Source organism: Plectropomus leopardus, chromosome 21 (genome assembly GCF_026936395.1).
Source record: "Plectropomus leopardus strain MGB_pleo_1.0 chromosome 21, ASM2693639v1, whole genome shotgun sequence".
Classification (NCBI taxonomy): domain Eukaryota; kingdom Metazoa; phylum Chordata; class Actinopteri; order Perciformes; family Serranidae; genus Plectropomus; species Plectropomus leopardus.
This window is the reverse complement of record NC_142196.1, coordinates 1,651,230-1,678,902: the sequence shown is the minus strand read 5'-3', so window position 1 is coordinate 1,678,902 and position 27,673 is coordinate 1,651,230. Positions and strand designations below refer to the sequence as shown.

The window sequence follows — 27,673 nt, the reverse complement described above, 5'->3', positions numbered from 1 at the left end:
ACAGTTTGGGTTTTTAGAGGCCTTCCAGATAGCATCCTCTGACTCAGCTTACAAGCTGCCATTGAGAAGCACAACAGTGTCCAAAATCCAGCAGCTTTATGGCACAGAAAAGAGGAAAAAAGAAAATGTAATGGCGGGGGCGAGTAAATTGCACTGACTGGTCACAGTCACAGTTACCTTGCTGTTACTGCACACGTCACTGACAGTGAGTGAAAACTTCAGTCATGTGCATCAACCAATCTAAAAATTATTAAATTATTCATTGATTCACACATCTGCCTAAATTCAGCTGAATCGATATATTTTAAATACTTTCACAGCAAAAATTGATATATGCATTTAATTAAGCTTAATTAATCCCACGGCATGTAATTAATTAGATTTTTTTTTATCCCTTGGCAGCCCTATATATATATTTATATGAAATCACCTTGACAAAAAAATGATCCTGGTCACAACAGATTGACACTGTTAGTGGAATGGACAAAGCACTAGCTGTAGTAAAGTGGGACATTATAGTACGCCAGTTTTTTTAACGTAAGAAACATTATTAATTAACTTATGCAAAGTCATACATAGTTCATACTGAGAGTGTCTGCAGCAGCAACTTTTATTTGTTTACCTTCGATATCAGCTCACGGTATTTAGATATCAACATCTATTATTAAAATAAGTGATGATTTTGTGGGAACTCAACTCAATAACTTGGTTAATGTTCTCAAAGATCCCCTTGGCTAAGTATTGAAAATATATTAAATGATCACTAAGTACAGTGTAGGCTAAATATTACACGAGTACCACAAACCTGATCTCCATGTCAGAGTCCTGAGTTGTTTTTTTACACATGGACGGCCATGTAAGACCGACTGACTGCCTCTCTGCAACGTCTGTGTGCTAAAACATGTAAAAAAGAGTGAAGAGGAGAGAAAGAGCCTGCAGCATCATCATCCTCTCCTCTTCTCCCTCTCCATCTGGGCCTCAGATGAACTGCAGTAAATAATGCATCATTATCATAAGGCCTGCTCGCTCATCTTTTAAAGTTACAGCATGCTGTGAAACCACTTGATTCTCTCTCATTACATCACTGTCTTCAGAGAAATCTATCATTCTCTTATCAAGTGGGCAGAAGATTCATCACAGATAAAACATTTCTCAACTAGAACTTCAGTCTCATAAGAAATATTGTTTAATTTACAATCAGCAATTCCCAATTTCTTATCCATCACTTTGTGAGTTTCAACACCTCATTAGCTCTTTTCACAGCAGCCCCACTGTAGATGATAGACACAGTGTCTCAAGTCAACACTTTTCTTCCTGCCAAAAATGAAATTGTATTGTCAACATATCCCCCTTTTCGTACAAAGTCAGTGCTTGTATCCAGGTTTTTTAAACAAAAGTAATCCTGCTAAAATAAGCTATAGACTGCTTTCCCATTGGCAGTTGAGCAGAGCACGACTCAGTCCCAGTATGCCTTTCTAGGTGTGTGGTGTGTGTGTCACGTTAGACATTAGAGAGAGACTGGAGAACAGGTAAACAGTAGAAAACAGCATGAACAGAGGTCTGTGAAAACTTAAATTTGGTTTCTTTTATATATCTCCTACTTAATTAGTCTCCCTTTCAAACTCGGTTCAGACTAATTTGGATCTATGTTTGAGTGCTGCTTAGGAGGAGACGGATGGTTGCTAGTGGCAACATGTTATTTAATCACACTGGTTAAGGAGTTGAAATTAGTTTGTTCACCCAAGTGTTGTGTTTTTATCAATGACAATTAGAGCAGGAGGCCATAAAAACTTGTGACTACTGCAGAGTCATTTGACGTGGGTGTGAATGCAAATTGTACACTTTCCAATTACATAAAAAGCCAGATGTAAGCAGGCGTTAGCGGGTTTCTTTGTGCGATGGGAAATAGGTGTGAGAGCCATAATCTGATGACACATTTTCTAGAGTCCCCTATAGTTGTCCTAAAGCAGATATTTAGCAACTGATATTGCATCTGATGTTCATTCACATTGGCCCCCTACTTCCAGCCGCCCTGTCCGGGCCACACAATTCTACAACTCAGCCTTCATTTTGATTCCAACGCACACCTGAAGTTTTGTGATTGCATTCTGCACGGTTTTGATGTTATCACATTGATGAAATCTGTCCACAGGTGGACAGGCAGACAAATAAACAGCTGGTAAAATACTCACACTGCTTCTGTGGTGGTTCCTGCAAGAGTCACCAGAACCTCATTTTGCCACAATGACACACACAGAATCATAAGGTGAACAAAATACCGGCTGTTGTAATGTTGTCACTGGTAAGAATTAACAAAAGACTTTAAACTTTAACTTTACTTTAACCGACCTATGTTTTCATGGAAAGTTGTGGTAACTCATCAAAACTCAGATTTGACAATTAATTCTGAATATTTTTTTTTTAAAGAACACATTTTCCTGATTTTAAACACAAAGTCAGGCTCTCAAACTTTTAGGATTGACATCCTTTTTAACCCTTTGATACCTTTGTAAATTGGTTTGATTTATTTAAAAAAAATGGAAAGAATGCAGTTAAAAAGTCAAATTAGTTAAAAGTTGCAAGAAATTTACCAGCAAAAAATAAAAATAAAAAACAAGCATAAAATAAACACATAAGCCACACATGCTTATTAAAGACAACGTTTCAATCCCAATTTAAGAAAAAAAACAATTTTAAACATAATAAAACGACAAAATAATTATAATGATAATAAACATAGTTTTCTGGACATGTTTTCTAATTTTGTAGTAATTGCCCTCCTTTTTTAAAACTAGTTTTAAGGTGATTTTCTTTGTCAATTTTGAATAATTTCTTGGCATTTGCGGGACATTTCTTTCCAAGTTGGGTCACTGCATTTTTCCTGTGTTTTTGAAAGAAATCAAACCAATTGTTCAGGTTCAGGTTTTTCTTTGTGTGCTAATAACACAATGAAAACAGGGACTGTGAAACTCACTTGTGTTACGACCTTTTGAGACCTTTGACCAATCATGTGGCATTTGTGGACGCTGGAGGAGCACAGCCTGTTACTGTTTATCCTGCTGAAATGCCACACAGCAGCCTGTAGCTCTGTAGCTGAAACACATGCACCAAAAAACTGACATACAAGTCTTTACAGTGGAAGTTACTGTTATATGAATATGTATATTATGTCATAGCGATGTGGACCTGTGAGGCAGACTGACCCAGCTGATTTCTTACCACATATAACGCGAGTCGGGACGCAGGCAGACATGAACAATGTGATCTATGTTAATATGCAATGTGTTCTGCTTTCAGTGCAATGATCTAAGGAGATGGAGGAAGGAGGAGCAGAGAGAGAGAAACAGACAAATATAGAGCAGAGGAAACATGTCTATGTTTGGCTCCCATTGCTAATCTGCTGTGTTGAGGCAGCCGACAGCCTCTCAGGGCTTAATTGTATTTTTCATTAGAGTGCACACTCCCTTCCAAGGCCAGATCAAATGTTTCCATTTCTCTCTCTGCATTTCATTTATTCTCCATCTCTTTTAATTATTCAGGCCTTAAATATATCATGTGTTTCCACTGGCAGGGTAACACGGCTGCATAGCAGTGTTCCAGCAAGGTTCTCTATAGTTCCTCCTCATTAACGGGTTAATAAAGTTTGTTTACTATGCAGAAGTCTTCAGTAATCAGCTCATCCTGCTCAAAGGAGCCAACAGTAATGGTCCACATTTTCTTAAGTGGTCCCCTGACACATTGCCTGCAAGGCCTCAGCTCTCTGTCCCTGCACCTCTGTTCCTCTGTTAACTTAAGTTCTGTCACCCGAAAGGGAGTGCTGTGTACTGTACATCATCATGGCGGGGATTCAGTCTGTGGCTTTCGTGCTGAAGATAAATCACAGCCGTGATGATGTACAGTACAACATCACAATCTTGAGTATGATATTACTTTTATACGACATTTCATTTTTTAGTTAACAGTAATATGCTACAACAGATTATGACTTGTCTCACTTCTCATGAATTGTTTTCATATCAATAAACATATTTCAATAAACACAATCCTGCACGCTGGCTTGCTACTTTGTGTTAGATCAGTCTGCATGTTACTGCAGACCAGTATCATGTTCAGTTATCTGATTACACTGAAGTAAGAGTCTGTTCACTGTAGCAGACTGTTGTATATCTGAGCGAGCAGGAAGAATCCTCACCAGCTCATAACAGCAGTTGCCACCGCCTCCAGCACTCGTGCCAACAGCCACCTCCAGCTGCCTCACCCAGCTGAGGAAACTCTGGCTCCCTGCCGGGCGAGCGTCCGTCAAACATCCCCATACCAGGTTTAAAAGGGTCCTCGTCTCCACGCCATATGTTTGTAACATAGTTATGCACATTCTTGAAGCGCCATGCGAGGGTAAGCCAGCTAGCTATATTCTGGCCAGCTAAGCTAAAAACAACAGTGCTGTAACAGCTCCACACATCCACAGAAAAGCCCTCACAGCAGCTTGTTGAAGAACACCTCTGCCACCAGTGTAACCGAGCGTCCTGGGTTCACCTAACTGGAGAACAAATAAAACAATAAACGGGACAGGAGATGGTGTGATAGCTCCAACAGCAACTGCTGCCCTTTTATTTTCCTTAACCAAAACTCCCACACATGCTTGAGCCCCAAAAGAGTGGAAGTTCCACCCACAACTTTTTTTTTTTCTGCCATATGGCAACTCAGAAGGGACACACATTAGGCCTACAGAGCAGTCTGCAACACTACAATGTGCAGTAACGTTAGAAAACTAACTTATGTAGGCCTAAAGTGGAGCGATACATGCAGAGTTAAAAGTCTCTGTGATGTTGTACTGTAACAGCACTCATGGAATGCTTATCGACCAATCAAATTGCTTGGTAAGAACTATCGTGTATGACAGATACATAAATTATGACTTGTACATGGCATAAGAGCAGGAGGAAGACATTATCATAGGATATAGGTAACTGTGTTAGAGGCTGTGACAATCATGGCAAATCCCATCTGTCCTGACAGTTTGCATACATACAATAACAACAGGATTTTGTTTTTTATGCCTCTGTGCTGATTAGACTTTGGTGGCCACAGGTCAAAGGTCACTGTCACTGTCACTGTGACCTCATCTGTCTCATTCTTGTTTATACGATATCCCAAGAAGACCTAGAGGATTTTTTTTGTGCTGCCTGTTAGGTCAGATCCTTTCATGTAGTCACTTTCCTCTGTCTTTAGTTCACGCAGTAATAGATTTATCACCTCCTGCCCTCCATCTGAAGTATGATCATAACATATATTCAGACAAGCTATGGGCTGACAACATGCACCATCAATCGGTTAAAGACTGTGAGGTGGCATGCAACCAATATGTTCTCATCTAAACTTGTCACATGTTGCTACTCAGCTGTGGATTTCTGCATTCACATATTACACTCTGGGTATCCCTCTGTGTCTGCTATTGACATTGTGGGATGCCACTACTATCATGTCAACATGAGCACATGGTGGGAAAACACAGCATGTAGTCATATTTAGGCAACAAAAGCACATACTGGCACAGATGGTTAGGAGTGGAGGAAGAAAGCACATGGTAAGGTGTAAAAAAAAAACCCAAAAAAACCCCACCAAATTCAGACAGACAGCAAACACCAGACTCCCGCATGAAAGTCCAGGGTTTGTTGGATCTATCCACCCTATACCTTTGTGGTCCTTATAATACATCAGCAGTGTTTCAACCTGACAACATCTTGGCGTGTTTCCTGCAGATACAACAGGTTCCGTCTGGCTGCATTTACACCTGACACCGACCGTCAGTGCATCATACTGCCGCAGCATGTGCCATGCAGCTCTCTGCCAGCATATTGTACCACTGTGACCAGTTCTGTCAAACTGTGTTCTCAGCTGTCCAGCAACGTATCATGCAGATGTGAAAGACGGCTTTCCGTGTCCCGATCTTATGCTGAAATCACTGCGACAGCAGCAGTTTTTAACAACTGCAGAGTGAGAATGGTCTGGTATTTCATTGTAATCAAGAAAATCACAGGACCCACAGTTTATATTTTGAGCAAGCTCCCACCTGCAGCAGCGTTAGAGTTAACACTGCCTGCTCTTCGTAGAGATTCCTTGAGGACACATGATGTTAGCTGACCTTTCCATCTCAGCAGTGGTTGCATGTATGAATAAACCGCACACGACAGGTTTTGTTTTCTCTTATGCTTGATGGGGTGATTAATCGATTAATTAGATTCAAGCGCACTAACAGAGGTTATAATTGTGTTCGGTTGTGTGGTCAGAGTGTATCTGTTTCCTGCACCCGGCTATGAACTGAGCTGCTGTCCAGGTCTATGTGTGCATGTCCCTGCTCTGCAGACATGATTCATGTTACACTGACAACAGCTATCAGGTGGACCGCTTATACTATGGTATGTGTGTGTGTATACGCATATATATATATACGCGTCCTTCACCAGGTCAAGGTGATTTCCCCCTCTGAGCCTTTGTGTCCTGTATAAACTGTCACATACTATCCATTTTATACGTTAGATGCACAGAGCAACCTGCTGACTGACCTCTGTGAATGCACACAGCACATATACAGTAATGCTTTAATGTTATTCTGTTGGACCTCATTTGACCTGAGAATCCTCAGGTCAACTTGATTTGTTTTAACAGCCTTTGCGGGCGTTTCATAGCCAGCTGAGCGCTCTAACCTATTTCCTATTTAATGTCAGACATTAGCAGCTGTTGGCATGCTCACTATATCAGAGGCTTGTCAGCTAAATGGAGAGTGCGACATGAAAAATTCAACCTGGGGAGACGAGGCTGAGCAGCTCGATGCTGTTTCAGACATCAATCTCTCTGTCTTGCCAAGTTCAAATAGTGTCCTGTGGTATTACTGAGGGGGACCTGCTCAGACTCAGACAAGGAGGCAGCACATTGTGTTCATATATCAGGCTGATTTAAAGGGAGCTCTTAAAGATATATTTCTCTCTCGGTTCCTGTCAGTTAGTTTTATGGCACAGATCTCTCAGAGGTTAGCCAGATATTAACCTTTTCTGTCAAACACTATCAGGTCCAGTCAGAGTGCTCCAGCGCTGATACAGCAGGTAACATAATTATTATAGTGAAATATTGCACAAGCTGTTCAAGGAAAATATTTAACTACTGCAGACACTCAAAGGACACCTAATCAAAGTTAACAAACTTACCAATGACTACATTAATGTTGTTATCTTTAATAAAAATAAACTAATAGGAGCAGTGGTTGTACTTTGTAGCTATTCTGGTTTTCTAGTGAATAAATCAGCCAATACTCATTCAAAACTTGTAAAATAGTGCCACTTTGTCAGTGGCACAGATTTTGTTTTTGGCTTTTGCCTTTATTTGAGGCATAAGATATATAGCAAGCCACCTTTTGCATGCGCAGTAAATGCCACAGGACAGTGTCACCTAAGAACGCGGCTGCACAGAACCATTTGCAATGTTATCATACGCCCTGCTGGACGGTCATTGTAAGTTGAGAAAGCTGCTGGATGGAACCTGTCTATTTCGCATACATTGCTGGATGGCGTCAGGTTTAAAATAGGGCTGAGTAAATAATTGGAGCTTCAGTCAGTGCAAGTGGCGGAGTCGGGGAAGGTGACAAACACCATGCCGACACCTTGTGCCCTAGAGCTTCGCCGTCAAGTGAGTGAGGCAGAGACCATGTGCTTTACAGAACTTCAGTGTTAGGTGAGAGAGAGCCGGTGTGGTGAGTCTCCAAATGCTTGACAGCTTTGTGACACTTCAGAGTTTGTTAAAAAAAAAACTCAAAACAGATATCAGTATAACAGTCCTACAAGTAAAGTTTATAGAGCCCATTATCACAAAACACGGTTTGCCTCAGAGGGCCTTACAGCATACGACATCCCTTTGCCCTTAGACCCTCACATCACCCAAGGAAAAACTCCTGTGATGGGGGAAAAAAAAGGAAGAAACCTCAGGAAGAGTGGCAGAGGATGATGAGGGATCCCTCTTCAAGGACGGACAGGCGTGCAATAGATGTCGTAAATAACAACTGAATTACAATTATGACAAAAAGGAAAGAGAGAGGGGAAGAGAGGGGGAGAGAGGGGGAGAGAGGGGGAGAAATGCACAGCAATAATGGAAATAAATGCATGTTATATTACATAACGGCGTGGCTCATAATAATGCGAGTAAAAGGTTGCGTCAAGCACAATCACGGCATCGGAGTAACCAGGACCCACAACACAGGTGTAGCTTCAGACAGGCCCACAGCAATGGCAAAACCAAGACCACAATCAGGGCGAGTTGGGGGCACAGTATCAGTGCAGCCACAGCACGAGCACAACTAAGGGCAGGGTAACAGCATCAGCACAGCTATCAACACGATCAGGCGCAGCCAAGATTGCAGCCAGGATCCGGGAAAACTAGGAAACAAGGGAGCAGGAATTCTCTGGAGAGGCAACGGGGTTAGCATAATGCAGTAAACAGACATGAGTTTTCAGATGGAGGAAGCAAGAGAAGGAGAAAGGAGCTCCAGATTAAAGCTATGTAAGCCAAACTATGTCTAATTTTTGCGATGTTACGCAAGTGAAAGAAAGCCGTCCTTGAAGTTTGTTTTATATGGGAGGCAAAAGATAAATCTTGATCAAATAAAACTCCAGAGGTTCCTAACAGTTGTGCTAGAGGCCAAGGTAATGCCATCTAGAAAAAATTACATTGTTGGAAAGGGAGTTTCTGAGGTGTTTGGGGCCAAGAACAATAACTTCAGTTTTGTCTGAATTCAGCATCAAGAAATTATGGCTCATCCGGGCTTTTAATGACAGCTACTCTAAAGGACTGTGGTACATAGCCCTTTAATAACGAAACATTGATTATATCTACACTGCCAAAGCTCTTGCTTTTCCCGTTGACATGTTTGGTTTTTTTTTACCAAGCAAACTGAGGCAATCAAAGTGGAAGCATCACACCATTAAAGAGGAATCAAAACCCACTCAAGCTGTATGTTATGTGATGTTATGATCACATTAAAATACAACATATTGCAGTTTTAAGTATACACCTTAGCAGATGTAACAGTTCCACATAAAACAATTTAACTTTACTTACTGATATGACAGTGATTCAGTGATTCAACCAAGCCTCCAGGAGAAGTACAGAGCATTTGTGACCATACTTATAATACTCTGATGCTCACAAGTTGTGTGTGTGTGTGTGTGTGTGTGGTGTAAATTATGAACTGGACATTATAAATTCCTGTAAAATCCTATTAGGGCAAAACATTTGAAGGGTACAGACTGGGTGCAAACTGCTTGAGGGGATTTCCCCCTCTCAGCTTTTGATACCCCGCCTGTGATTATTCTGTTTTTTAATTCCTGGTTAGGTAACATGTTATCCCTGCCTTTGGTCAATATACATTTGATGTGAGTGTAATGACATCTGGATATTTTGAAGTTTACTTTATTTCTATGCAAATTACGGGTGAGAACCCCATGTGTGGCAGCATGAGTGTACCTTTTGAGATCATGTTGGCTGATGTTTACTGTGTTGGTGGGGAAAGGTGGGTCTCACATTCTCTACTCTGGAGCGACATTTGTCAACTCCCTACTGGCCAGCGCCATTTTGGTGAGTTGGGTTTTAGAGGTTGTAGAAGGGCTGGTCTTGTAAAAATGAGCGTGAACTTTGTCAATGGACTGTAGAGGAGTGTGAGTGTGTGGCTGGCTGAGCCAACACGTTTACCCCCCAACTCATCACATGTTGCTGCTTTGCAGTGGACTTCTGCGTCTACATATTACACTCTAGGTATCCCACTGTGTCTGCTTTTTATGTTCCAGAATCCTGCATGATGTCAAAACAAGAACATGGTGGGATGACACTGCACATAGTTATGTTTAGACAACAAAAGCATATGGCAACCAATGCCAGGACGTCAACAAACGCACAAGCTGGTAAGGATGGTTAAAATCAGGCAAAAAAGCACATGATTAGGTGTAGAAAAACACATCACATTCAGACAGGAAGCAAACACCAGGCTCCTCCAAGAAAGTCCACAGTTTGTTGGACCCATCAATCACCTCTGATGCCCGCCTTACAGGTGCCCTCACATTTTACATTGCGTTGTTATCAGCTGCGTTTCAACCTGACTCTGTTTTATGCTGCAACATGCAGTCCTAACAGGTCCGTCCAGCTACTTCGCATGTCTGCCTCTCAGTCTGACATAGCAACATGTTTGGTGTTCAGCAACATATAATAATGAAGTGACCGGTTCTATTTGGCCTTGTCCTCGACTGATGCCGTCCAGGAGCATATCGTGTGGACAGGGAAGATGTCTTTTGGCATCAAAATCGTATATTGAAAGCACTGTCAAAGCAGTCATATTTGCAATGAGAACAGGTTGGCTGAGTCGTCGTAAAGGCATTTTGTCACTTTCCTCATGATGTTATGTAACACAGGCACATGGAGACCCTGCAAATGTGTTGTTTCTATGTAACTGCAGATGTTGGTGCCTTTTTACACATTTCTGAAATACATATTAGCAAATTTCAATGGAATGAATGGGGCAGCCTCTTAGAACATGATATCTAGTTCCTTTTGTACATCCATAGATTCAACACTTTGAAGGCATATACACATGCTGTCACACATGCACGTCTGTGATCTTCCCTTTCCCCCTGTTTGTTCAGTTTTGAGGCTTGTTTTGAACAAGCAGCAGAGGAACTCAGCAGTGATAACCAACATGGCTGAGCAGACAAACCAAACAACACTGCCCTCAGGATATCCAACTCCAAAACAACATGACGGTGTGGGCGGTACTTTACTGTACTGTGGCATCTTTTCTTTTCAAAGTAAAAATACCACAAACAAACCACAGCTGGAAACTAAAAAGCAAGCTGAGCCTCTCACAGCTGGAGACAACTCCTCTAGACAAACACAGCGCTGTCACAGCGTCAATACACACTCTGCTTCTGGCACTCTATAAACACTACATTGTATAATCAATACCCGACAACAGGCATTGACATGCACTCTTTCCCTGCATGGTGCAGCCGCTACTATCCACACAGCATTCAAGTGTTTGTTTTGGGAAAAGTCATTATGTTTGAAAGAGTGATGCTAATCAGAATTATGTTAAGATAGAATCTGGATTGGTAGCATGGCAGGCTACTTTACCCAAGCTTCAGCAAACATGAATTTTAAAAATGAAGTAGTGTCCAAGCTTCCATCAACAATCATATAATGCAAAACGCACATACTTATTTAAGACACAAGATTAGAATCAAACTGCACATCTCACTCTCACAAAAATCAACATGTGTTTGCAAGAATGCTGAACTATTCATTTAAGTGAATATATTCAAGGGGGCATGATTAGATAATGAACCAAGTGCAGTTACTTTGATACATCAGAGCTCCTCATCAGTAGGAGGAAATCCTAAAATAGCATTTGGGATTTCTTTGATGAATGAATTTGTTTCTTCTGGGGTGTTTTGATCAGCTTCAAGGGGTTGCATCTGGAATCAGAGTGAGGACGTTCCAGCTAAGTACATCTCAAAGTTTTAGAGCCATCAGAGTAATTGTTGGCCAAATAAATAAATGTGTGGGAAACCCTGATCTTCAGTAATGCTAATGCTCAGTGAGCTGGAACACCCATCACATTCTCACCCAAAGTCATCACATGTTGCTCCTTTGCAGACTTCTGCATCTACATATTATGCTCTAGGTATTGTTCTGCTCTTTACATTTTGGGATGGCGCTACAGTGATGTCAACACAAGCACATGGTGGGATGAAACTGCTCGTGGCTTTGTCTAAGCAACACAAGCACATGACAATCCAATGCTTGGACATCAAGAAACGCACATGCTGGCACAGATGGGTTGGATAAGGAAAAAAGATGCACATGGTAAGATGGAGAAAGAAAAAACAAACAAAAAAAACATTACATTAAGATGGAAAGTAAACTCTGGACTCCTGCATAAAAGTTCAGGGTTTGTTCCCCCGCACCCTGTAGGGACCTTCATGCTCCTTATATTACTTTGTTAGTTGCAGCGATTCAACCTGATGCCAGCAGTGTATCATGAGGATGCGACAGGTTATGTCCCGCCATGTTCTCAAGTGACCTTGCCCATCCAATTATGGTGGTGCTGCAGCAGGAGTCTGGCAGCGTATAATAACAAAGAATGGTTCTGTCCAGCTGTGTATTCCGCTGATGCTGTCCAGCATTGTATTATGTGGATGCAAAAGGTGGCGTTTTGGTGTCACAATCTTACGCTGCAAAAGCTGCAGTACTAAAAGACTTCAGAATGAGATCGGCTGCTAATACCAGCTATCTTGTATGCCTTTTCCACCAACACGGAACTGCTTCTTTTCTGGTTACTGAATCTAATTTTGAACTGTTTAGACCATTTCAACAAAAAATAACTTGGGAGAACAAAGTTAGTCCCCAACTGGGTTGTGGTGATGCTGTGGTCCTACTTGACACCAGCTACTACTGCCATTATTATTAGACACATCTACACTATTATTAAACACATATGATTATCGCCATTTACATAAACTACAATACTTCCATATAATGTATCACTTTGTCATCTGCTGTATTTTTATTGTTCTTTATGACATGTATTACATGTCTGTCCGTCCTGGGAGAGCGATCCCTCCTCAGTCGCTCTTCCTGAGTTGTCTACGGTTATTGTTTTTTTTTTCCCTGTTAAAGGCTTTTTTGGGAGTTTTTCCTTAGTCAATGTGTTAACTGTTAACTTCTGTTGTGCAACGCCCTCTCTGAATATCACCACAGTTCCAAGAATTCTGAACAAAACCAGACCTCATTTGGTGGAAAGGGGGTATTTTTAGAGAATCAGAGGCAGAAAGTGCATCACAGCCCAATATCTCTGAGATCATCTGTCATGTTGTAGAATTCCTCACCTCATTTGTTTCTCATATTTCTGGTTTCTTACAGAGTCTTTACATAACTGTAACATTAACATTATCCTCTGACTGGGCTAATTACAGCCTCATTTGGATCAGTCCTCGGGTTAGCAGAGGTTGGATGTCCGTGTTTGACCCGGGCATGGCTGTAATGACTGAGACAATGAGAGTTTGAGGCGGCGCATCATGTCCTCACAGTTGCAGGGTGTGTGTGTGTGTGTGTGTGTGTGTGTGTGTGTGTGTGTGTGTGCAGATTGCATGTACATCCTCAACACAGAGCTGTTCACAAACAATGGCCTTTACTAAATGACCTAGATAACAGAGGCAATTTGTTCTCCCCATCGTGCGGGGAGTCACTGACGGTCCAAAGCCGAGCATTAGCATCATCGCTCATGGGCACTCGGGCAGACGCTGGCTCCCTGACACAGAAAATCAAAGCAATCAGACCATCAGCAAGAATCAGCGGCTTCTGGAGATGTTTGTTTTGTGTGTTGTGCTCAGAGGATGAATCACAGGGGGCAGAGATGTGCTGCTACTGCGCTGCTCTCTGCGGACTCAAACATTCAGCCATGTTGGACTGCTGACCAAAAGCTGACCAATCAGTTAGATGCTACGCTACAAAGAATTACTTCTTTTTTAGTTATTCTTGTGAAGACATTCACACTTATTTGTATGCAAATGAAAGAATGCTCTGTTTTAAATGTTATTCAGGTTTTCAGTCTGGAACAGCAGTTGGCTGTACTGGTTTAACAGACAACATCACATTACCCCAAATCCTGGCTTTCCTCCACTGGCTCCCTGTTTGTCTGGGTCTGGCCCCTGGGTACATAACAGAAAATTTGACCCCTTAATCAGCTGGGGATATAGTGTTGCAGTAAAGTTTATTTTCCTATGTATTCTTTACATTATAAATGATTGGTTTAACTTCATGGTTGGCTTGTTTGATTTTAACCATCCTTCTTACAAGTTTTGTTTCAACCCCTAAATCACACAATTTATCAAAATGTATATCACAAAAAGATCTTTTTTTTCAAACAGCAATTAGGTAACTTGGGACTGGGTTAAACTGCATTGTGATAATAGCTTGTCAAAAGATGTCATTTATTTATCACTGTAGATTTATCCACATTTACATAAACCTTTAGAAGCATATAAATTAAAAGTCTGACCAGCATTTTTAGGAGAAAAGTCTGGATCAGTTCCAATTTCTTTTAGAAAAAAAAATAGTTGGGTGCTGCTTTTTAAGTGTCCATGTTTCCAGACTGCAGTCCAAAGTCTCAGACTGCAGTGTGTGTGTGTTTATGGTGAACCAGATGGTTAAGGTAATCCTCGGCTGTCATGTTTATAAAGTAGCTGTTCAGATGAGACTGCCTCCCTGTACAAACACAGAAATACATGAGTACCACACCTGACAAACTAAAACTGTCTTTTACTAAATTGATTTTTGATCAGCCCTGTGGTGTCAGTGGGGTGACAACAGCAGGCAAAATGTCCTCACCAGTGCAGACTCTTCCAGCCATACTCAAATCTGATATCTGTGAGGAAAGACAGTCGCCTCCTCCGATAAATTCTGGGAAGCGTCTGTGCTCTGACACTCTGTGATCTATAACTGGGCCTTACATAAGACAATCAAGTGAGAAATGAATCGGGGAGTGAAATGTGATCATCTTATTAGACATCCAAGAGATTAGATGCAAGGTCACACACGCACTAAGGCCTGCAGTGGAACAGCACGGCACTCACATATTATATAACACACACTTTGACATGAGGTGGTTGAAGGCAGAGAACGCTGCAGTGAAGCTTTCAGCTCTGTCTCACTGACCTCAGAGCAGCAGTGCTGGGGAATGTCTGTGAAGGCTTAATCCAAATCACTGGACTGAAGTCAAACTCAAGGCATCAGCCTCTCATCTGAAAGCTCTCTTTACTTTAAACTATTGGCTGACAACACTGAGAATGGCGCTATATATTTCAGCTACCAAACAAATGTAGAGTTTTGACGTCTTCAGCCTCCTGCAGACTGTGGGATTTTTGCAACCTCATAAATTTAGTGCAGCTACACTCTGAAACATGGATCTTAATAAACTTGGGTAGGACATCAATCTACCCCTTGCTACAGGGAAATTGATGTGTGTTGTGTTAATTTTGCAACAGGAGCTTAAAGTAAGTAGTAGCATCTACTAGCATTTAGCAACGTGGCGCTGATCAGCCACATTTCTGTCATGATGGTGAGTTTATAATTGGCTTTAGACAGAGAAGAAGGTATTTAGCAACAGCTGATTATCAAATATTAGCATACTAACATGCTAAACTAACATTGCCTGGGTCAAGACCTTGAAAAGTTGACCGATTCATCAAGCATAGTGGTATGAAATATCTTCAGTTAAAAAACAAGTGATCCAATGAGCACCACAGAGAGGACCAGCACTGTGTTTCTCAAGTAGTGCTCTTTTCAACTGGATTTTGGATTATTGCAGAAAATAAGCTCTGTGTCAAACAAAAGTTAATGATACATACACTTTTTGTTTAGCAGGACAATCTTCCCAAATGAACAGCATTTTTAGCAGTTTTTAAGTTGTAATCCAACTACATTCAGTTGCGTTACCACAGCTATGAGGCTGTAAAGCCGTGTTTGGCACGTGATGACATTCTGAAGTCTCATTTAGCCACTTGTTAGCAACTTCCTTTTGAAACACACATAAAAGTGTCATCTGTTTATTTGAGAACAGCTTCTAACCAAAAACACATTTAAGAACACACACTGACATAGAGACGAGGGAACCAGAAGTGCTGAAATGCTGACTGCTTCCCGGGTTTTAGGACTCATTACTGAGCACTCTATAGACAAGATAGACGCTGCTGTCGAGGCTGTTCTAAATTGACATGTCCTCTTAATATCACCTGACGCTGTATATTTTTTTCAAGGTATTCTCATAATCAGTTCATACCTTTTCCTTTCCTACCTTTTAATATACATGAATGCACCCAAATTTGTGCATATCCCGCAAATTTGAAAGGCTGTGATCACATGACCAATGTGCAGACGGGAGTGGTCCCGAGCAGTGATGAGACATGCTGCTGTGGTGGATCCCTCACAAAACACCAGACTGTGCATGTTTCTTTTCCTAAACCTACCCTTAACTGTACATTAAGAAAGTGATGTCATTTGTTGGGCAACTTTTTTTATATGATATCATGGTTGTGTGTTTATTTTTGTAGGATATGACATGTTTGGGGTTTTTCCCCTGCTCCTCTCTTCAAAACCCCATCAAAACTATATTTTGGCATGACTACATATTAGTGTGTCATTACCCCTCAGGAACTGTTTTGGTCATTTTATGTCCTTTTCAATCTTCATTTTTTAAAAATTTTGGCTGTGTTCATGCATATGGCATAAATGTTGGCCAGATTATGTATTTTTGTTTAATCTTGGAATTTCCAGCTCAGCTCCTACATTAAGTCTAAAATACAGTGTGGACACTAAATAGTTACATTCAGACTGTTAAGGTCAAAAAATGCTCCACTGAAACCCATTCAAACTGACATTTTTGATCCCACAGCCATCAAAGCATAAAAACATGCATTGTATTATTTTTGGGTGTCATTCTGGGCTTTAGACTCGGAATCTGTCATTTTGACTATTTTCCACCTGATGGTGTCATTTTCACCATATTTAGCACATGGATAAAATACATGCTATTTCCACTAGGTGCACTGTCACAATCAATGTTAATGCTAATCATTGATATATCTCAGACTGTGATCATCAAAAAAATCTACTTAGCATGCAGTATATTAAAAATATATATTCTTTTTCATCTAAATCATAGTGGCATCATGTGAAAAACCTGGCATTCAAAGGGTTAAAGTTTTGAAAATAAATGCATATTCGATATTTATGATTTACTGTATAATATTTTTCAAAGCTTGACTTTGAAAAGTGCATTTTGTGAGTGTGTAACATAAAAGAACCCTAAGGGTTAAATGATGTTAGATTCAAGGGGATACGTTGGTTTCTATGGTGAGCACCAATGTTGATACACATGTAGTCATCTGAATGAGACCCCAATAAAATTGCTGTTTTTGGATATGCTTGTTATCATTTCCTTGCTTGCTACAAAATAAAAGTCTTTTCACTTTTTTCTGTTTAGTTCGAACCCTTTTCTCATCTCTCTTCTGTTGCTGCCATTACATTTTTTCAGCTTTCTTCCTTTCTAAGGCGGGCTACCATGATCCCTGTCTCTGTGTTTCTCTCACTCAGTGCATCAGTTTGCCCTAGATGTGTGTTGGAGCTCGATCAAATGGATGATTCATAATTGATAAGTTATTCCGTAGCCAAATTTTTATACAACTAGGCTAATATTCACACTGATTGAAAAAAACAACTTGATAGTAATTCCCTTCTTTGCTAAGCATGAGTTTTGCATGAAAGGGATTTAAGTCTTGTCCCACACTGACGCCTGTCCTCAATATCGGCTGGTTGAGTTCAGCGATTGAAACAAAAGTACAAGCTTTTAATCTAAGTTTTACACTATTTATAATTTGGCCATGCCCTATAGAAGAAAAACAAGTTCAGTATAGATTTTGACCTCCAACTTTTAACTTCTTTTGGTAACTTTCCACTGTGGATTAGGGCTGAGGTTTGTTTTCATGAAATACATAAAACCAGTCACGTATCACTCTCCATCAACTCCCACTTAGTTTGGAGCACACTGTGATAGCAGCTCTCACTGAAAATAAAGTGAAAGGTGTCGTGGGATTCTCCCCTCTCCCTCTGACTGGATAAATGTATCTGTAGCTGCTGGGTCAACAGCTGAAGCAGCTGCTTTCAAACTGATGCTGCAGCATTCTGGGTGCATAAGCACTTTAGGCTGAATATGATTAGCATAAAAATATTACTCAAATGTTCAAACTTACAGAAAAGAGCATTTGGGAGAAAGAAGTGGGATTGCACAATGCTAACTGGCTCTGACTTCCTGTATAATCGGTCTTGGCAGCCATGCAATAACTAGGAAATAGAATTACTTCAACATGGGATCATTTTACTCGTCGCTCAGGCAGCTGTCTGAGAGACAATCAGCAGCTACAAAAACCTCACACACACCTTCAGTTCTCTTTTGCCCAATTTTCCTGTCAGCTTAGCTTCACCCTAAATACCCATCCCCTTTTAAATTGACCCTCTGAAACCTGGATCACTTTTCTTGTATTGCTTTTTGACACCTTTAACAAACTATTTAACACTTTCCTTGCCATTGCCAAGATATTCCATCAATCATTGTTTTCACTATTAGTATAGTAAAGAGAGCTGTTACAGATGTAGTGCAACAGAACAGCATTTCTGTGTCCAAACATGCAGAGAGGTCTACTAAACAAATGTCAATATAATTTCATTTATCAAGCCCATTATGACAAATCACAATTTGCCTCAGACGGTTTTACAGCACATGACATCCCTCTGTCCTTAGACCCTCACATTAACCAAGGAATACCCCCCAAAAAAAAGAAAAACCTATAACAGGGCAAAATAGTTGAAACCTCAGGAAGAACAACTGAGCAGGGATCCCTCTTCCAGGACAGACAGACAGGTAATAGATGTCATAAAAAACAATTAAATTACAGCAGATGGCAAAATGATGTATAGGAAAGAGCAAGAGAAAGAAACCTTTATCGCAGCTGTTCAGACATTCAGCAATGCTATTTGTCAAAAGCAACAAGAGACACATTTAGCGACTTATTCAGATAATCAGGGAATAAGACGGAATGAATTAGCATGTCTTTGCACGTTCACTGCTCACAGTAACCGCAGAACACTGCTGTCAGCGGCCGTCAGGCCAGCATGCGGGACAGGCAGGACGAGAGGAGACGATGCTCGCAGTGTGAGTTCAGCTGTAGTGAGTTTCCAGCCCAATTATGTTGAAAGAATTGATAAAAAAAATTGATTCCTGCCAACTCCCAACAAGCAGAAAAGAATGTAAATATGCAGAGTTCACAACAACGCTGTTGCATAGGGACTGTTCTAAAGCTGTAGTGCTTAAACATATTAGGGAATGTTCCACTATATTCACGATATCGTAAACAGAATATTATTTCCATTATCATTTTTGTATAATTCAAGTTGACATGAAAAAATATGAGGAAAAAAATGCAAAAATGCTCTTGAAAGTGACTTTCTTGGACAAAAATGTGATATTCTCTGCTTTTTCGCTTGTTTTTTGATGAAAATGCACAAATTCAGGTGTTGATGAAAAAGAAATGGAAGGTCCTAGAATAAAGCATTACAGATGAGAGAGGAGGCAGACAGTGGGTTTTTTTGATTGCAGCATACTCCCAGATCTCAGCAATTAACCATGAATAGGTGTATTTTTCGGACATACAGTCAGAGTAATGAATGGAGGAGCAGAGTAACTCACAGCCAGGTAGAGAGCAGCATAGACACTGAGTGCCGCCTCCTTGGATGGGAAGGTCTTGCGGGCGCGCAGGATGTCATCCTGGTTTCCTGTGCAGGCCTCCTGGTGGCTGATGTAGCGCAGAGCCTGCTGGCAGCCCAGTGCCGTGTAGTTGGGCTTACAGACAGTCAGGAAGTAGGGGGCCAGGTTCCCTGTCACAACCTGGCCTGCGTTGACAAAGATGTCGACGGTGAAGAGGCCGAAGGTGTAGACTCCTGGGAAGGAAAGAAAAAAGATGTTAAGTGAGACACAGTGTGATAGATGGAGTGACCAACATCAGCAATGTTTGTGATGTCACCACTGAGAAGGTGGAGCTGATTAAGATTACTGAGCTGTGTGGGTTTTTTCTCCAGCAACCAGCTCAGCTACTGATATCATAACTCATCAGTTTAACAGGGGGACAAGGACATGGGAAGGTGGGTGCTGAAGGTGCTGCAGCACCCCCCATAGCAAGGGGTGGACCAACATAGTCTGTAAGTAGTTAGCTCTTCGGCCGTAACACATGGGCTATCTGAACAATTGTGTCACATTTTGAATAGCATATGATATGGTCCCTGTCAGAAACCACAGATACAGCATGTCATGTTTTTACCTTATTTTTTGTTGAAATTTTACATTTCAACGATGCTGTGGTTAACATGTGGTTAAGTTTAGGAACAAAGAAAACTTGGTTAGGAAAAGGTTTTGGTTTGGGTTAAAATACATGCTTTAGTTGGCACATTCACAGCTAGAAATGCCATCAATGTCTTGCTCAAAAATATCCAGTTTTGGTGGCACATTACCCACTGGAAATACCCGGTGGAAATGTCGCTCAAAAACAATCAGTTTTGTTGTTAGTTGTTCTTCAAATGTGGTTTGCAACTGATGATCATCTTGCTTACGTGTGTGCTTATACACAGTCATGCACTCATGTTTATACCAGCATGAATATGTCCAGAACCTCTTATATTATAATTATAGACCAGACAATTATTATCACAACATTTTTGGAGGAATGAAACATTATCCAGCATCTTTGGTGTAGAAAATAGATGATGGAGTGCTCAAAACAAAACATTTTCAACTTTAATATGCATGGCTAAAATGGGACTAAAGCCATATTTACATGAGAGCAGCCTTACTAAAATCAAAAAATATTTCCTTTGCATTTTTAAAAAAAACCCGCATTCATATTATGACATTGTGAAAACAGTTCTTGTGAACACGGATCTGCAAAAACTACCAAACACGCTGTAGTATGCATGCCAGGCCAGTAGCTTGTAGTGTAACTTTCCAATGACACGTGACAGAAGAACAGAACACAGGAGTTCTTCTACAGAGCAGTGAGTATTAACAAACAAGAAGACGATGGCAAATACATGCACGAGAACCGACAGCGTTTACAAGCTCAGTAGAGTCAGCAGCACAAAAAGTAAGTGCAGCCATGACGTTTCCAACCTCACATGCTCCGCACATTGCCAGTTTACATGGTGACAGAAGGGGTGGCATTTTCAAAAGTTTCAAAAGTTGGAGTTTTCAGGCCCCTAAAACACCGTTGTCCTGTGAATCAAAGGCCAAACCACAACAAAAGGCTAATATTTTATGTAATAACCATTGCCATGTTTTTATCAAGATTAAAATTAAATCAGAAAATCTTGCCAAAACAAGTGCTCACGAGTTACTTTCAGACAGTGAGGGGTTATAGCTGCTTGGAAGACAATGTTCTGTATTTTTATGAATGACAGCCGGGTGCAGCTCACAACCTGCAGCACGCCATTCAGGTTACACGCCATCCCCCTGCTTTAATGAAATCTGCATGGCGTGCAGAGGAAATAGTAAAAACTAAACATGACTCTGCCTGGATGAGCAAACTCTGAAGCTGATGTTTCTGTGAACTGATCTGTTTGTTCAGATGAAAATGTCTTAAATGAGTGAACTCAGACACCAGTAAAATGAGCTCAGGAATTGTTTTGCTGGTGTGGTTTCTGTGGTTGCCTTGGTTACATGGTGAGTCATAATCATCTCAGAAGGAAGTGTCAAATATCTGTGTGTGTCCATGAGAGCAGCAGCCATCGTCTCTCCCCTCGCTTTGTCTGATCTGGACGCCACCCGTCATCATGTCTGATGGGAACACTGAAGGCAGAAGCAGAAAATACTCCCCGTTTGATGTACCATCATAGAGACTGCGTGCGTGTGCATCATACACAACATACCTAAAAAAACAACACACTCACGCACACATCAGGATCACTTCACCCAGCGCACACAGTCACATCACTGTGGCGTCATCAGCCATTATTATCTGTTTATTACTGAGTGATTTGGTTTTTCTGTCTCATTTTGCACAGTCTAATTACTTATGGGGAAACATAAATTATTTTCTGATCCCATCAAGTTATCAGGCCATTCTCATTCCAACATTGTCAAATACAGACACTTTGTCACACCCCTATGTCTCTGATGATAACACAAAAGGCTCCCTTTAGTGTCACGATAAGACGCACCAGGCATTCAACAAACTCCATTGTAACCCATCCACAGCATATCTGAACACTGACGGCAACTGATGTAGTAAAACGAGCAAGAAAGTCAGGTGGAAGGAAGGGGAGGTGGATGGGTGAAACAAAACAAGACTTTCACCAAGGAGCAGTGGTCAAGATCAGCTAAACCTGAGACCAAGTCATGACCAAGATCAGCAGTAAGAGTCCACCCTGTTCTCATTCCAAAAGTTGTCAAAAACTGCAGCTGCGGATGTGATTTCAGCGTAAGATGCAAATACCAAAAGTCACCTTTCATGGCTGTATGATATGCTGGCAGGAGGGTCAGTTGAGAACGAGGCCGGACAGAAGCGTTCGCAGTGTTATGATATGCCGCCAGACAGCACCTGATGTCGCAACCTGATATGCAGATGCTGTCGTCAGTTGAAAATGCAGCCAGACGGAACCTGTTGTGTCTACATGACACGCCACTGGAGTCAGGTTGAAACACTGCTGTTAATGATGTAATATAAGGAGCCTAAAGGTCTCTAAGGGGCGGTGGATGGGTTGACCAAACCTTGACTTTTATGTAGATCAAGTATAGGCTTCAAGGCTGAATTTGATGGGATTTTTTTTTCAGTTATGTGCCTTTTTTTGCATAATGCCTAACCACCCGTGCTGTTGGTGCCTACTGCTAACTTTGAGCTTTTGTTGACATCCCAGGATTGGTCGCCATGTGCTTTTGTTGGCTTAACATAACATAACCATGTGCTTTTTTTCATTCAAACAACTGGAACTTTCCAAACTGATCTGAAAGTTCAATACTCCCAGAAAAGCACCCAGAAAACATATTTAGTTTCTGCTTCATTCACCTCTTGTGTTTGTTTAGTCATAGAAAACAAGGGAGATAAAATCAACTCTATCATGCTTATCCAGTGCTTGACTTCTGCACAGACAATTCTGTGATATTCATGTGGTCTTCACTGATCTTGAAATAAAATCTAGCATCCTCTTTGTCTGATACCATAGAGTGAGTAACAATGCATCAAGTCCGAGACGAGACCTTCACAAAGCGGTCTTGAGACCAGTCTCGAGTATTATAACACTGCTCAGGAGCCGCAGTTTGTGTCCCACATGAAGCTAAAAGTCTGCATTGTTTTAATGTCACATTTTGTAATTTTGGTCGATTGTCTCTTACTGACATCACTCCTGTGACCTGTTTACATCACGTGACGTGACAAATGTACGTTTTTAACCCAAAACATGAGATTTTTTTCTAAACCTATGCAAGTTGTTGTTTTTTTTTTGTTTTTTTTTCAAAACCCAATTCTGACCGGAGATTTGCAGCGAGACAAAAAAAGTTTTGGATTGTTACAGAGAAAACTTGCAGGCCTGTTTTAGCTCAAACAGGCCGGCTGATTGTGTCAGCCCAACTCAGCTGGTAAAATGCAACCCATTCAACAGCCAGCTGGCTTGGCGTGACGTCCCCTGGCCAACTCGGACAGAAGTGGACGGCATTTTCACAACAGCAATCTCTGACAGCAGCCCTCCATCCCAGCTGAGTACTCCATCTCCATCCCCTGGGATTAACCCTTTGAAACTTGAGCAAATGATTTCTCTAAAACAAGAGAAGAAGGCAATGAGCAACAAAATAAGAAATTATCCAAAAATCAGGAAGAAAATAGTAAAAAGTAGAAGAAAATTACCTGGGAATTAGTAAAATAAAATAAAGAAAGCTAAAAAATATTAAGGCAAAAAGGTGCTTAAAAATTTTATTAATTCTGTAACATAATTTTAACCCTTTGAAACCTGGATCGACATCAATTTTCTTGTGCTGTGTTTAGACGCCTAGTGCTTGACTTTTTGAAAACTGAGCAAATTGGTTTGTTTTCGTGAGAGAACACGAAAAAAAGGTCATCAGCAACTTGGCAAGTAATAACCAACAAATTACAAGAAATTTTATCTAAAAATGTGTTTTAAAAAAGAGGAGAGGATTATTAGAAAACAATCAGAACATTTGGATAAGATGTCCAGAAAGCTGTATCTATAATATCATTTTTAGATTTAAAATTATTTTACTCAAAATATAAAATATATACAATACATACATTTTTTCAACCCTTTTTAAGGTTATTATCTTGTCTGTTTTTTTCTTTGTCTTTCTTTGTATAACTAATTTTAAAAAAGAGAAAATTACCTGAAAATAACTATTAAGGTAAGTTTCTTGTAACTTTTTTAAAAATTTTTTTTACAAATTTTGCTAAATTTTTTGACAATGTCACATTAAAGTGTCTTATTGTCTTTGACCTAAGTTTTGAAAGAAACCAAACCATATAATAATTGTATATTTTATTCCCTAGCTTTTTTTTCATTTACATTTTATCCCTAGATTTACGTAAAGAGAAATTATTTTCTAAATCTCCTAATTTTTTGCATTTTGTGCAATATTTCTAACCAAATTGCTCATTGCCTTTTTTCCTGTGTTACTGAAAAAAAATGCACCAATATTCTTAGTGGTGATAGGTTAAATGTTTGTGAAAGGCATCTTGAAGCAGCACAAAAAAAAGTTTTGTTGCTCCAGGTTTCAAAAGGTTAAAGCAAACCATGACTGTTTCCCAACAGTAACCATGTTACAGTGTGTTTCAGCTGATGACCTGGGGATGAGACAGGGTTGAAATGAAGAGCGGCAACTGAAATGGTCACTTCTGTAATGGAAACTTGTGAGTCAGTGTGTCTGCAGTCACTCCTGTCCAATCTCCTAAAAAAGACACATGGTGTTGAGACGGCAGCAAAGTGCTTTGTAAAACATGGAGGACGGGACATAAATCATTCAACCAGCTTGTATTTGCAGTGTGACGATTCCCTTTAACACCAGAGGAAGACTGCTCATCCCACAGCAGAGAGCTGCTCTCCTCTCACTGTGACGCTGCATAAAGCAGGTCTGCTGCCTGCATCCTCACCCGTACTAAACACACACACACACACACAGGTGCCATATACTGCTCTTAACCAAAGCAGCCAGGCTTTACGTCAGTGTGATTGAAGGGCTTTAACAGAAATAATTGCTTCCCTCCTACGAGAGCCCGGCCCTCTGTCACACTAAATTACCAAACAGGCGCTTAGTCAGACAACTCTCTCTCTCACACTCACACACACACACACACACCGAGAGAGGTGTTCGCCACACCAAAAACACACACACACACACACACACACACACACACACACACACACACACACACACACACACACATGCTTCCAGGGTGCATTATTTGCCGAGGCAACAACAGCAGCTTTTCCAATCACTGTCAAGTGTTTGTGCTGCTGCAAACTCATTTCAGCCGGCCAACTTTGAAGCGCGTTTAGCTGGAAGACATTCATGAAAATGGGCAGCGAGGCGTCACGGCTGTTGAGCAAGGCACGTCTTTCGCCTCCCCCGCACAAGTTCTTGTTTTAAATGTCGCCGTGGAAGTCACCGCCTCTCCCTTCCTCGTTCCTCATCAGGCGCACAGAGCAGCGGTGTGAGGCTCCACATGCTGACAGGTCCATTTCTTAACGAGCATCAAATAGGTTTTGTCAAGCGTTGTGTGACTCACTCGCCAAGCACTCGGTGTACGGTTCCAATGCTGTCCCACTTTCTGCAACACGAACGCAGAAATGTGGGCACTCTGTGTTTTACAGACAACTTACACTCACTAGCTAACCCCCCCTTCCTCCTCCGCACCTCCTCATCCTGTCGAGCTTTGGGAGCGCAGAGAGGGACGACCAAAATTGCTTATTAGAGCATAATCTAATCTAGTTTGCCTGCTTCAAACAATGATCTGCTGCAGAGCCACTTTGGAGCCATGCATGTGTAACTGTGCATGCTTGTTGAGTGTATTTGTTCCTCCAACGTGTGCGTGTGCAGGTGTGTGTGTGTGTGTGTGTGTGTGTGTGTGTGTGTGTGTGTGTGTGTTTTGGGGGGTGAGCAGGGTTGAAGCAATGCACCTCTTGTTTGATCCAGTGCCAGCGTCTCAACAATGCTGCAGTGTAATGCACAACCCAGTCCGTCTCAAAGTTATCACGGTTTCCCAGACTCCCTGTTTGCTCACAATCACTTTGACACGCACAGACTCACAGGTAGACACATCACAACAGCGGGCTGAGTGAGCGCTGAATATGAAGATGTGCCTAAGCTCAATGTCACAGAGCCAGACACAATGAAATAAAAAATAATGTGCATTCATTTTAGTAAAAAAAGATCTGAATTTTGAGTTTTTGTTTCTTTGAGCATTCACGTAGAATCAGTTGTGTTTCATGTGGTTTATCTTGCACCCTGAGAGGCATGGTTGGGTATGGGAAATTTTCAGTTCTTAAAATCTGTTAGCATGAAGAAAATACATGGAGCACAGATGCAGTGTGAATATCTGCCACAGCATGCCCACAGCGCAGAGCATCCACTATAATCACCTGGAGCGGCTACAGTGACCATGGAAGCCGTGCTTTGCCCTGCTCAAGTTTTTTCGCAGCTGGTCAGGTAAACATGACACAGAACTGAGTAAATAACAAGCACAATCTGTCCACAAATGATTCATTGAAACCTCAGCAAATTGTATTTATTTCTTTCAAAAGCATAGCAAGACATGGCTCAGAACTGAGCAAAACATTTTTTTTAATAAAGTTTTCCAGACATTTTTCCCTAATTTTTGGACTTTTTTCTAGTAATCCTTCCCCCTTTTTCTAAAACATTTTTTTGGGTAAAATTTCCTGCAATTTGTGAACCATTTCCGACCAAGCTGGCCATTGTCTTCTTTCCTGATGGTAGTAAAAGAAGTCAGACCAACGTGCTCAGCTTTCAAAGGGTCATTTAGCTTGTACAAGGTGTCTGAATGCAACACAAGAAAACTGATGTCAGTCTGGGTTTCAAAGGGCTTATACCTTGTAACAGATCCATATACTTAACAGCCAATGGATTTTAATTTTGAAACGAGGAAATCTAAATCCACAAATGAACTGTTCTCTGACTACTATTTAGAAAAAGGTAAACGACTAAGCTGTTGCTATCTGGTCATAAATATATCTTAGGAAGATGCAAGACTATGAGACGTAAGATCTCATTTGTCCCTGCTACCACTGGCCTCATCAATAGCATCATGTCATTTTTCAGTCCCTTAAGTACATTTGCATTGTGTGTATTGTTGTGTGTATGGAACTTTTGCTTCCTTTCATTCTCTGCTGGCTATAACACAGATTGCCCCTCAGGGCAATAAAGTGTGCTTTGACCTTGACAGGAGCTACTGGGAGCTCAGCTCCCCTGAAAGAGACAAGAGCTCCCAGAAAGTCTCATCTGAGCAAAACCCCAAACAAATGATGCAGACAAACAGACAAAGAAAGTGAGGAAGTGGAGTGGTACAAATGATGCGTGACTGCTGGGGGAAGGGAGGACAGGTGAGCAGAAGGTAATGTGACAGCAGGGCTAATGTGGGACAGGTCAAACTAATCAGTGTGGGGCAGACAGTCAGCTGCGTCTCTCAGCTGTCACAACACTCATTTCCAAATAAACGTCCGTTCATGTCACCTTATTGATTTTTGGTTATGAAGGGTTTTGTTCGATTTTACATAAAGTGCTGGCTGCAGAATATGAAACTCAGTTACACCTTCTGTGAAGACCAGATCTATGATGCATTGAGAGCGTTCAAAGTGAATTATAATGCATAAATGATGCTTTATGACTACACTCATAAACACATAGAATGCTTACTATTGCACTATATCAAAAGTCATAAAACACTATAGATGTGACTTGTAATGATTTATAAGTGGCAAGGTTCTTATAGATGCTCTTGACTTGTTATAACTAGAGGTTGAC

At 41.0% G+C, this 27,673-nt stretch overlaps 1 protein-coding gene across 2 annotated transcripts in view; it reads right to left on the bottom strand.

Annotated features, from left to right (window-relative positions):
- The window catches only part of LOC121960829 (phospholipid phosphatase-related protein type 5-like), a 159,131-nt gene that overhangs the window by 22,280 nt on the left and 109,178 nt on the right, over window positions 1-27,673 (bottom strand). For both annotated transcript variants that reach the window (XM_088071857.1, XM_088071858.1), the window contains one exon: window positions 19,334-19,584. In XM_088071857.1, coding sequence (XP_087927983.1) covers window positions 19,334-19,584 — 251 coding nt within the window. The remainder of the gene's footprint in view (window positions 1-19,333; window positions 19,585-27,673) is intronic.